At 33.7% G+C, this 12,235-nt stretch overlaps 2 protein-coding genes across 3 annotated transcripts; one reads left to right on the top strand and one right to left on the bottom strand.

Moving 5' to 3' along the window:
* Window positions 1–13: 13 nt before the first annotated feature.
* LOC18021000 (lipid phosphate phosphatase epsilon 1, chloroplastic) lies at window positions 14–1,460 on the bottom strand. Of its 2 annotated transcripts, none has more exons than XM_024157743.1 (5): window positions 1,393–1,460; window positions 934–1,232; window positions 605–830; window positions 446–519; window positions 14–316 (listed from the first exon to the last, which is right to left on the bottom strand). In XM_024157743.1, exons 2-5 carry the CDS (start codon window positions 1,009–1,011, stop codon window positions 89–91), a joined length of 606 nt encoding a protein of 201 aa, XP_024013511.1. In that variant the 5' UTR covers window positions 1,012–1,232; window positions 1,393–1,460; the 3' UTR covers window positions 14–88. The 2 variants fall into 2 exon arrangements, with proteins under 2 accessions (XP_024013511.1, XP_006403983.1); XM_006403920.2 differs by having other exon boundaries at window positions 944–1,232.
* A 4,449-nt stretch (window positions 1,461–5,909) lies between these two features.
* LOC18020999 lies at window positions 5,910–7,098 on the top strand. Its single transcript, XM_006403916.2, has one exon. The coding sequence runs from the start codon at window positions 5,996–5,998 to the stop codon at window positions 6,794–6,796; it is 801 nt and encodes a 266-aa protein (XP_006403979.1). The 5' UTR covers window positions 5,910–5,995; the 3' UTR covers window positions 6,797–7,098.
* The last annotated feature ends 5,137 nt before the right edge of the window (window positions 7,099–12,235 follow it).

Raw genomic sequence — 12,235 nt, 5'->3', positions numbered from 1 at the left:
TTCACGTGCCTAGGGAAATTGAATTTTTGAAAGAAATTGTGGGTTACAATATATTTTTTTTGCTTACAAATATAAAGGGGTTTTTGGCTCATCTATCGTCTCTGAACCAGTTAAGTACAACGTAAACTGCAAAAGCTAGCGCAAAAGTAGCTGCAACCAGAAACACAAATATTTGGACCCATAGAGACGATTCGAAGGCTTCAATGAGAAGCGAGTTCCACGTTTTGTACCATAAGATGCAGAAAACAGAACCCACGATTGCACCAACCACCACTTGACTGCTTGTGTGTAATTTCTGAGAAACTCTTAACCGTATCTGCAAACGTTGTAATAACGTAAGCATTTGCTAGAGGGAGGAGATCAATGCAATTCAATGATTTCATCAATATAAAGTCCGAATTAAGTGAGTATTAGCTGAGGCATGTTAACTGTTATGTAGACTTACAAAGTATGAACACAATGCGAGGATGAAGCTGCTAAGGCACAAAGAGACTTTATTGGTTCCAAGCCATTCCATAACTGCAGATAACATGATCCCCCGAGTAAATCCATTGTCTTAACAGTGAAATCTGACTATATAGTTCAAGGTTTTTGAGCAGCTTACCGGACAAAACAGCAAAGACAGATATGAAAGAAATGGATTGGGCGTGAGAAGAAGGCATCCCAGGATCAGTTCGCAGAGTCGTAGCAGGCCTCTCTTGGTTAAGTATACGTTTGAGAAGTACGGAGAGAGCCGAATTCGAAACGGATCCAATGATTGCCCACAAAGCTGTACCATCATGTCGCAGAAGAATGATGGAAGCAAACAGAGCAGAGACTACCCATTTGCTCTGTTCAGTATTTGAATAAAACCGGTGAAAAAACGCACACAAAAGATGATAGTACATAATAAAGGCATTTCAACGAACACATTGCGTGCATCTAAGGAGATACCATTACTAACCAGACGATTAACGATGGCTTCAATTTCACAGCCGGATACCAACTCGTTCCGGAGCTCCGACGAGCCATTGATTAAAGATTCTTTCTCTACCGTCTCAGATTGTTCGTTTCCGTCATTGCTGCATCCGTTTCTGCTAGCAAATCTTTTGACTAGAGCGGTCATGGATCTAGCGCCAGAAACAGAGGGAAGAAACCCACGAGGAATGTTCGAACTTTAGCTCCGAAATCGGATTGAGATTTCTGATCTGAAGGACCAAAGCAGGCGGGATGGTGGAGAAGGAGAGAAGACGCTGCCATTCCAAAGGCAAAAAAGTCAACGTTTAATCAAATGCATCGCTAAACAAAAGTAAAGTTCGTCGGAAAAGTGGAAGCTTTATGATGAAAATCTTAAGGCGAAGAAGGAATATATTCAAATCGAGAAATCCATTGTTTGGTGGAGAAAGGAAAAACCTGAGAGCTTCTTCAATCTTCTTCGTTCACGTTGAATATTTTTTTGCTCGATAGGGAAATTTTCAACGTTTGGCGCATTTGATTATATTATGCCCATTCATCTTCATCCACGTGGCGTATTGTGGAATCATCGGGTAAACCAATACTGAACCAATTTATTGGGCTTATGTTTCTTCACTCGATGCCCATGTATCTAAATTACGAACCCATCGCTAAAAAATACGGAATGACATTTATGCTTTTATTTCTCCGGCCGAATTTGTCATGTTGACATAAAAAGGTGAAAAGTTGATAATAGATACAACACCTAAAATTCGAATATAACGACGACAGAAAAAAAATTCGAATATAGCATTAAGTAATGTATCAACGGTGAGAAAGCCGTGTACACGTCGTTTTATTCGGATTTAAATGTTCCAGCGTTTTAATTAGAACAATGTTGTTTTCTGTGGAATTCTGTAGCCAGAAACATATGAACTACAATTTGGATATGTATATTAAATATAGCATATTGGTAAAGTTTAGATATACAAATAAGGAGGTCGAATATGCCTTGAAGAATTTTCCACGTATGGTTTCGGAAAATATATTGGATAAAGTAATACATCGACCAAAAGGAGAGTGCTCTTTATATTTTGACCAATTGTAATCAGATTAAACTACTTTACGTATGCTTACAGATTAGATTATTGTCCATCTCTTTTTGGCAATGAAACATTAATTTAAGCTTATGTGTAAAATGATTCTTTTCGTTCTTTTTTCCATCTTTTTAATGATTTTTTTTTTTATAAATGAAAATACCTAAAATAGGAGAGAACAGAGTTTGGAAAGGAAAAACATTGACATCTAGAAGGCTTCTAACAATTCTCAAAAGAGAACAAAGCAAAAACCAGTTATAACCTCAAGGGTTTAAACGATGGTAAGGAGAGAGGATCACACTTCTGAGACACTGTCAAGGGGGAGTATTAGAATTTAATTAGAATGTTGTAGCTTCTGAGGAGAGGAGATCACGCAGCCAAATATGGCAGTTACGGGCAATATGAGACTGATATCGACGATCTTTGGTTACGCATATTGCAATGGCATTAGTGACACATTTAGAACTAAGAGAGTCATGAAATTACGTGGCGATATAGCTCATGAAATCGACAATACTGTACATTATTTCGAATTTAGCCGAGGATTTAGTAAAGTTTCAATTCGTTGATGGAACTTTTAAATTATTTAACTTATTTGCTATTTTACAGTTTAAAGGAAAACACTTGTTAGTCACTTTTCAAACGTCCAAGAAAAAAGGGCACTTTTCTCATATTTGGATGAAATAGTTTTCAAGCCACACAAATTAGTTATCACTTATATATCAGCAACATTTTTGTACATTCATTTTGTTCTAAATTTGTTTGCTGCATATGAATGCGTTATATATGAAGCCAAAAAGAACAAAATATGTAGGTGATAAAGTGTGCATAGTCATTATCGCATTCCCTCTGATTGTTTAGATGTCACTAAATGGAATTAGTTCTAGAAGCGGTCAAATCTGATCAAACAATAACAAAGAAATTTTTATTTTCACTATAAAACTCTAGCCTTAATAAGGAATATATATGGTTCATTCATTCCACAAGAATGATATCTCCTCTTTATAGTAAGTTCCACTTGGTTTTTTTTTTTTTAAATTTAAAAACTTGGTTTTCCTTTCTCTTTTGATTTTTGCGCAATCAAATATTATTAATATTTTTTATCGGTGTGTTAATAGTAAAGATATATGGTCGTTGCCGATGGAAAATAAATACCGTGGTCACATCAGATTTAAAACCAATACCAGAGATTTGCTTTTATTTCATCCCAGTTTTTTTCAAAATAGTTACAACCTGAAAAAATTGGTATACCTTGAAGTGTGGTTAAAATGGGTTAAAGTATGGGTGTAAGTGTAGATAACTGGATACAATGGGCGGGAGTGACGATTGTCAAACGCCATGGCGTTTATCATTGGAGACTAAAACTGTATGCCGTTTCAAGAAAGTTTTTTACATTTAATAAAGAGCAAGATGCGTCCATCAGTCTGTCAAACTCAATCTTCAAAGTACAGTTTTTGGCAGGGATTTGACGATGACCCAGTAAATTTTTAAAAGAATAATTACAAAGACGCTATGAAGTTCGGAAATGTATGGAGATAACATGGTGTCGTTTTATGTCAAATCGTTCTTGAATATCATGATTATGTTTTCCATCTGTGGGCTATAATCAAATCAATATGGCTATTTCAAAATAAGAGTAGTGGTCAAAGTTTGAATCAGGACTTCAAACAAGTAAACGATATTGATGAATGTTTTATTCTTATTTAATCTTCCTTATAAGAAACCTTATAGTAAAATTTGAACTAATGTACGCTATTTTGCACTTGTTAACATTTGTGATACATTAATGTTGGGTACTAAGTTCTTGCCGAATCCATATATATATAATTAGTATACATATTTGATAGTCGTGCGTGCATGTGTGTGATTAGTATGAACAAATAATAACGCATGTAAGTGGAACTTATGGGCAGAAGCCGTAGAACTAAAGGAAAAATAATCAAATTTAAAGCTATGGGTCGACCAATCTTTATTATCCACTAACTATTTCCCAATTTTATCAATATGGCTTCTAATTATAAAAATTGAAACTTAAAGCATTCTTTGGATATCTTTTAGCCGAATAACTTTTCATTTGGCCTCACCTAATATATTAAATTCATGTCCACCAATGGAAATAGTGTGTCTGTATCTCTTTGTTAATGATGTGTCTGTTTTATTTGTATATTTCATGTATTAATATGTAATTAGTCACATATCTAAACTTTTAGAACTTTTTTTATATGACAATCCAACGTGCTATATATTACAAAATTGTAAAAGAAACAGTATGAGAAGAAAAAGAAAAACTAAAGTTTTTGATGCGAATATATTCGGACATATACAATTGCGTGTCTGACAACTTACAATTTCGGTGTTTCGTGAACTTGCTTTTCCGTAGTCTATATTTCATTTCCAATACTGAAATGTTCAAAACTTGAAAAATGTAAGATAAAATCCATCTAAAATATTATCCGGTTAGCCAATATATATATATATGTATATATATTAATTGATTTGTAGACAAATACACTATTAGATATTTGGAAGGAAGCCTTAGGAAAAAATTCAATTTAAAATGGAACGTAGAGAAGACTATGGACAATGGGCTTTGGGACAAAGTCGGTAGATATCTCTACAATACAAGGAACAGTCTCTACAATACAGGGTACAGTATTTTATACACACGTGATTTGTGGCAGATTAATTATCTGTAGAATCTTCCTCGGAACCATGTGACCGTATTAAATGCGATATTACGTGTAAACTAATCATAGAATCATATTGTATTTAATTTGATCTCAATAAGCTCGTTCTTATTTTCATGCACACGTGATAATTAGTTTCATCGTATGAGATTAAGGGCAATTTGCATGTATAGGCTTGAAAAGGTCCGTAAATATTAAATACCAATACAGTAGGTGTTTATTTAAGGATATCCGTCAGAGTCATTAACTGCTAGCTAGACTTTGTTTTTTTTTGTTGATAAATTAAAATTTAAAGCAAGATTTTTCTATTGTCATTTGTCGCTTACTTAATCAGGGTCTGATCTGGGATAACCAGATCAAATATTGACCTCTAACCCCCAAAATTCTTCTGAGATCATATGAATTTTTTGGCTCTCAAATTGCAAAAAAAAAAAACAAATTTATCAACTTTTTTTAATTATTTATAACCCTCAAAATTTTCAGATTCGATCATGTCCTTAATTAGTACTATTAGTTTTATAAAGTTCTGTTTCAATGTTTTTTCTATTTGGAAGAGAGTGTACTGTGCACATAATACGTATAAAATATAATCTACTTTTTATAAAAGTAATGTCTAATTTTGTTTGAAACGGTGAGATGCACGGGATCGATAAATAACCAACTAATAATACCAAAAATGTTTGGTAAAATAGAAAAGGATATAGAAAAAAAAAAAGCAAAGAAGTAAAAGAGCGAGCGGTGGTTATACGGATACCATACGGCTCACGTGAAAACCTGATTCCTTCTTACATCACCTTTCCATTTTGCCCGGTCCAATTCCTTTTCTTTTTATTTACTCTTCTTGTTTTTTTTTTTAATAACAGCTGTAACTCATTCAAACACATTTTTTTACTAGTTCAAACATTTTAACTCGATATTTTTTTCTCGATTTTATGAGTGTGATCATTAATTTATATATTTCCACCTGAAATGATCGCGCACTTTAATTTGTGGCGTATATCCTATATAATAACAATTTCCTCTAAGAGAGTCAACCATTTACTCATTTGCCAATTTCCAATTATATATCCAAAAAAAAAAAACAATAGAAAAAGTGAGGGAAAAAAGTTAATTTATTTGAAAAGAGAAGATAAAAAAAGGAATTAAAAGTCTATAAAAAGAGACGCTTGGGGAGATGCATGGGTCCACTTCCTTCTTCTTCTTCTCCTCTGATTTTCCTTATTCGAATTTTCCCTGAAAATCACTCTCTCAAACTCACATTTCTACTCATCCCGAAAAATGGACTCGATCGATTTCGACAACGTGAAAGCAGAGAAAGCGAAGGCGCTGCATCGTTTTCACAGTCTCCGTACCATCGGTTTCTTCTTCCGTGTGACGGAGATCTGCGTCGCTCTTCTCTTCGTCTGTTGGATATTCACTTGCCTCCCTTTCGCCGTTCGAATCTCCGGCGATTTCCTCCGTCGTCTCGCTTGCGTCGTTTCCACTCCTCTTTTCGTCTTCGTCCTTGGAAACTCCATCGTCGTCGCTCTTCTCACTACCAAATCCACCGTATTCTCCGCCGGTCGGTCAATCTACGGCGGCGACGGCGGAGCAGAGGCGGATATCTACGACGCGTTCATCAGATCCGTAGAGAATCGCTCCAATTCGCCCGACCGAGATCTAACGGAAGAGATCATCCTCTACGACGACAAACAGATGATCGCCACCACTGTAACCGATTCAAATTCAAATTCGAATTCAAATTCCACCGTGGCGCGTGAAGATCACGTGGCGATCGAACCCGAGAAGGATCCGATTTCTGTAACTGATTCGGTTAAGGATTATCCTACGAAAGTCTATCGAAGAAGCAAATCGGAAATCTCTGCGAAACAGAGCCCGGAGATGGTGACAAAACCTTCACTCCGGCGATCGGAGACGGGAAAGTGCCGGGAAATCGTTGAATCGTGTGAAGAAGTTCCTTTCCCGGAGGATAATCTGACCAACGAAGAGTTTCAGAAAACGATCGAAGCATTCATCGCAAAACAGTTAATATTCCGTCGCCGAGAATCTCTCGCCGTCGTTATCCATAACCAGATCTGAAAAGTATGTACATGACTATGTATATTCCTGAGTCCGAACCAACAAACAAAGTTTTGGAATGAGAAAAAAAAAATCACGAGGAGGAAGGAAAATTCAATTTAACAATATTGACGATTGATCGATCTCGTGTTGTTTTTGTTTGTTTTTTCCTTTCGTTGTTGGATTAAATATGTATAGCTTCTATAATGTTCGAATCAAATTTGTCGAAAGATTCGGATGCATTTAGATATAAACAATGCTTCTCTGTTTCTCTATGTGATAATTAAAGAAAATTAGATATTATTGTATTTGTTTCTCTTGGTTCAGCGAGTGTCACTTCCCTGAAGTGATAATAATACAAACTTGAAGTAGAAACTATATGTTTCGTGAAATTATTATGGCCGTACCAAATTGCTTTTGGTTGGGTTTTAGTGCAATCTAAGAAAAGAAACTATTTTTGAGTACATATTTTGAAGTTAGTAAGCATTTTCATTATTACAATTGTCTGCTTACGATTAAAACAATCATTTGTTATAACGCGAACTTGTTTATCCTCATCGTATACCATAGTTGTAACTTGTAAATTATTTGTATTATGGAAAATCTGTTCGCTCTATGTATGTATATACAAGAAAATAAATTATTATCCAATGAGAAGACTCCGTTTTATCCTCCTAACAGGTACATATGTAATTCTTTAACAAAAAAGGTACATATGTGATTAATAATAGAGTAATCATATATATATATATTATATATAAAATTTACAATCTAACGTAATTTCCTCTCTCTCATTATAAGTGATGTTTAACATTGAAATTGTATACAATTGATTTTATTAGTGGTTAAGTTGTGGTTATGTAAATAATAAAAAATGTTTTAGTTAACAAAAAAAAAAAACAAAAGTTAATTTTTTTTTCATTTATGTACAGAAACTTTAAACATCAGTTATAATGAAGGAGTATAATCTTGTATTGGTTCATATCACAAGTTAAAAATCGGGGTGTTGATTGGAGGATGAGACCAAAACAGGTGAGAAGTAGAACTATTCGGTGAAAAACCATATACTGTATTATACGATAATAATGACGTGCAAAATTGGGCACGGTGTTTAAACAAATGGAATTTGGGCACGATATATATGATTCTTAATTAAACTTTCATGGGTGTATGGGAATGATTGATGGTCTAATAAGTCATCCCATAGTCATGATTAGTCCTCGATTAGTATAGATATATTTCAAAGTTGAAAAAATAATTTACTTGCTTGAGCCGCAGAGTGTCCGGTGGGTACGTCTTAGCACTAATCATAGTGCAATAATATTGAATTTCAAAAGTATTAAAAATGCACTTTTATAAATGCAGACACACACGCAGAAAAAAATAAGATGAAAAGTGACTTTCTTTTTCACCAAGACCCGTAATCTCTGCTGATGAAAATTTAAAGCAGCTTTTTTCAACCTTTAATTTCTTCATATCTTTTGTGTTTTCTTTTTTCAAATTTTAATTATCTAAATGTATAAATGATAGATTGTCGCGCTTTTAATTTGTTTTTGTATTTTTGGGGTGTTAATTTAGATCAGCAACAATGTTTCCACCACGAACGGCTATTGGCATTGTGGTTGTTGGATTAGCCTTTTTTTTTTTTTTTTTCTTTTTTGGCATCGAGGTTGTTGGATTTATTGACCAACAATGCACTTTAATTCGATTGTCTAATTATATAAACTAAACAATATTCACCTAAAAATTACATACTAGAGTTAGAGGTATCTGATAAGTTTGATGAGAGTTTAAGTTTGGAAGAAGTGTTATTTACTCTCATGCCAATAAGCTTTAGGTTACATAGGTTTATATAGCAAAATATTTCCTAATCTAGATTGATACGAATTTATAAATGTCTAAATAATAATTATACAATATATTCTATATTAATAAACTTTCTTGATTCTTCTCTAATCAGATCTTCATTATTTCCATCATCGTTTGATTTCGTCGATCTCCGGCTGGTTATCTCTTAATACCCTCCCACAAGCTCATACGTGGTAATACGTGTGAGATTGGACAAATCTTCAAATCTTCAAAATATCGGCTTTATACCCAGCTGTTAGGTCATCAACTACGTTTATACCCGGTCATAGGGTCAAATCGGCTGCAACACTTGGCCGTCGGGTAATCAACATTTATACCCTCTTGTAGGGTTCTTCAATTGCTTGTAAACCCAGCCATACGGTAAATTGGTTGGAAAATACACATCTTCATATTTCTACCAAAAAATAACCATCTTCATCATTAAAGATCGTGTGAACAAACCAACTTTCGTATTATAATAGTTTGACTCACGGTTAAATAAAAAACCGGTGAAATCAATTCACCTCCACCAGTTAAGAAAAGCCAAGCGCAATCGTGTGCTTCATAATTCTTGTGCTCCAAGAAACTAGCAATATGCTAGCCAATACGCAAGTAACGTGACCAATCACTGACCACATCAACAAAACAAGCCACCAATAGGCTCTATTTTCGATCGAATTTCACAAGTCACCAAGGCGATGTCTTCCATATCGTTGACAACACACCAGGACTCTCCGTCTTTCATTGGATCTGCTCATCATCGGATTGAACCTGAGCGATAATGGCTCCCAAGTTCTTCATTGCGGCAAATTAATATGCCGGTGCCACAATCATCGTCTTCTCAGCCACTTCATGTGAAGTCATCATGTCTGGACGAGAATCTTCAAAATCTTCGATGTACGCTATCTTCATCGTCGTCGTCACCGTTGGAGAAGTCATCGTAATCACCATCAACTCTTTTTCTTTATCACGAGATTTCTTATACGGAAGTTTCAACTCCGATCCTAAAGGATCAAAGGCTCTGATACCATGATAAGTTTGATGAGAGTTTAAGTTTGAAAGAAGTGTTATTTACTCTCATGCCAATAAGCTTTAGGTTACATAGGTTTATATAGCAAAATATTTCCTAATCTAGATTGATACGAATTGTGTTGAAAAAAAAAAAAAAGATTGATACGAATTTATAAATGTCTAAATAATAATTATACAATATATTCTATATTAATAAACTTTCTTGATTTTTCTCTAATCAGATTTTCATTATTTCCATCATCGTTTGATTTCGTCGATCTCCTGCTGGTTATCTCTTTAATAGTATCTCATTTTGAAGAAAGAGTGACATGCATTACGTACATTGATATACTGAAAGAAAAAGAGACTATATTTACGAAATGAATATTTGCCTGCGTAAATGCACTTTTCTAGTTTTCCAAAGAAGCTCCTTCCTGCTTTGTGAACTTTCACCCGAAGAACGAAACGTATCACTTCTTTATTGTTCAATTAAATAAAACAAAATGGAGCTAAGACATGCATTATTAGCCGTATCATGGATGCATGAACGAAAACAGGAAAGATAAGGATGTTGACGTAAGTCAGTATAATAAATATTATTCATATATAAAATTCCAAGCCTATGAATTGTAGTGTAGTTTATAGATATTTTGGCCCACATTTAATCAGCGGTCGAAAAAAGATAAAAAAAAAAGAACTATCTAAATAGCAATTCCCACGTCAATTATTCACCGGGATCCTAAATTCAGTAGTATATCACACTGATGCTATATAATGATTTATGTTAATTTTTTTTTTGCGTACTAATTTTATTTCAATCCTACGTAATTTGTGTTGTTGATGTTAAGTACATATGTTTTTGTTAAATTTAATATTATTCGATGATTACTTACAAAAACAGAGAAATTTAATCATTTTTTAATAAAACATTTTGTCGTAATAAATCATTTATATTTTAAGTCGTAAAAACATCAATTGGTGTGTTATTAAATGTGTGGGGAATATATAAACACATACGCCAGGTGTTGATTCATTAACTTTCTGCACATAGGACCCCCTATAAAACTGTAGACACAATAATACTTTTAATTTGTAACATTTGACCAATTGACCTTGCTATGTAATTATAATAGCTCAAGGATATATGAATTGACATGGACATTTTTACAAATTTGAATGTAAATTATTACGTAACAAGTCAATAACATTGTTACTGACAACCATTAAACTACAAATGATCATATCAGTATATATTTTTTTTATTGTTGTTTAAATGATTTCTTAGCTAACGTGGTCAAGATGATCCTCGTCTTGGGAGTCCCAGGATCAATTACTACTCCCAAACAAGTGTCACCATTTTGTTTCATTCATCTTATATATATATATCTATTGGATTTCCATGATGGACTTGACGATAAGTTGATAACAAGAAAAACGTTTTACCTTAGAAGCCCACGCCTTTCAAGTTTCAAATAAATGCAAGCAGGCCGTTCCGAACATTTTCATTTTGAGGTCTAAAGCGCAGACGGAAATGTGGCCCATACTAGAAAAATACAATCGAGTTTTAAAATATTCAAATCTCTTTACCATAAGCATATCTTAGGAAATTATTAAAAATTTAAATTTTAAGCTGAATTATAATAGAAGAATATAATTGTAACCTATGCTTCCTGAAATGGTTTCTGATTTTTCTGAAAAGACTAGGGAAACAAAGAAGATTTGTGACCGATATACTATACGTAGCTTAAAAAGGAAAATAATAACCAATAATAATATAATATTGTTAAACAATCATTTTAAAAAAATTCTCTAAATGGAAGGAAGTTTCGTTGGCAAAATCTTACAAAAGGGAAAATTAAAAAAGAGAGGTGAAAATCAATGCTTGAACCCTAATCTAAAACTAAACCTCATGAGCAAAACGGACAACCAAAAAAATACGCGCACCTTGAATTTGACTTATATTTCGTGGCCTGAAACATATGTTGGATTTTCAAAACATACGCGCACCTTGAATTAATTCTCCTAAAAGTAGAGTTTTCAAGATCTAGAGTTTGAGCACATGCGAGGGAAAACTAAATTAGTAGTTTTCACTAGGTTCATAACGTGTTGGTTAGTAAAAAGAGACATAAGTCATGAATATACTTTTCAAAAAGCTAATTTAGTGATATAAACCACATCATATCCAACTGCAGTGGATAGTTCAACTTACAATCTGTTATTTTATACTTTTTCAAAATTTTCAGGATTCATACTGTGTAAAAAATTGCATATTTGAGGATTTAAACTCCATACATAAATAATGTCAAAGAAAAGAAAAATGCTTGATAGATTGGAAAATGTTTTTGATAAAGGAAAACGTTTTGATTACGACCATAATATCTGAGTTTTCTAGAGGTATTAGTTCTTGACATCTTGTTGTATGTAAAATTTTCAGTATAAACTACTCGGTTTAGGGGAGAACGTTTACTTTCTCTCTCTCTCTCTCTACTTATCTCACTGTCACCACCTCTGATATGTACGTATGCTGCTGCATTAAATGTTTTTGTATTTTTTGGCTCAACATCTATTTTGCATAATTCCAAATTTGAGTAATACACTGGT

This window comes from Eutrema salsugineum, unplaced genomic scaffold, assembly GCF_000478725.1.
Source record: "Eutrema salsugineum unplaced genomic scaffold, Eutsalg1_0 scaffold_16, whole genome shotgun sequence".
Taxonomy (NCBI): domain Eukaryota; kingdom Viridiplantae; phylum Streptophyta; class Magnoliopsida; order Brassicales; family Brassicaceae; genus Eutrema; species Eutrema salsugineum.
Note: the sequence above shows the minus strand (reverse complement) of the source record. Positions and strands in the feature narration are given on the sequence as shown.

Excerpts from the sequence above, each read along its gene's own strand:
- LOC18021000 (XM_006403920.2), bottom strand. The coding sequence starts at position 1,105 with ATGACCGCTCTAGTCAAAAGATTTGCTAGCAGAAACGGATGCAGCAAT. Across the intron at positions 831-943 it reads AAGCCATCGTTAATCGTCTG|AGCAAATGGGTAGTCTCTGC; the intron begins GTTAGTAATGGT and ends AATACTGAACAG. Across the intron at positions 317-445 it reads TCGCATTGTGTTCATACTTT|ATACGGTTAAGAGTTTCTCA; the intron begins GTAAGTCTACAT and ends CAACGTTTGCAG.
- LOC18020999 (XM_006403916.2), top strand. The coding sequence starts at position 5,996 with ATGGACTCGATCGATTTCGACAACGTGAAAGCAGAGAAAGCGAAGGCG.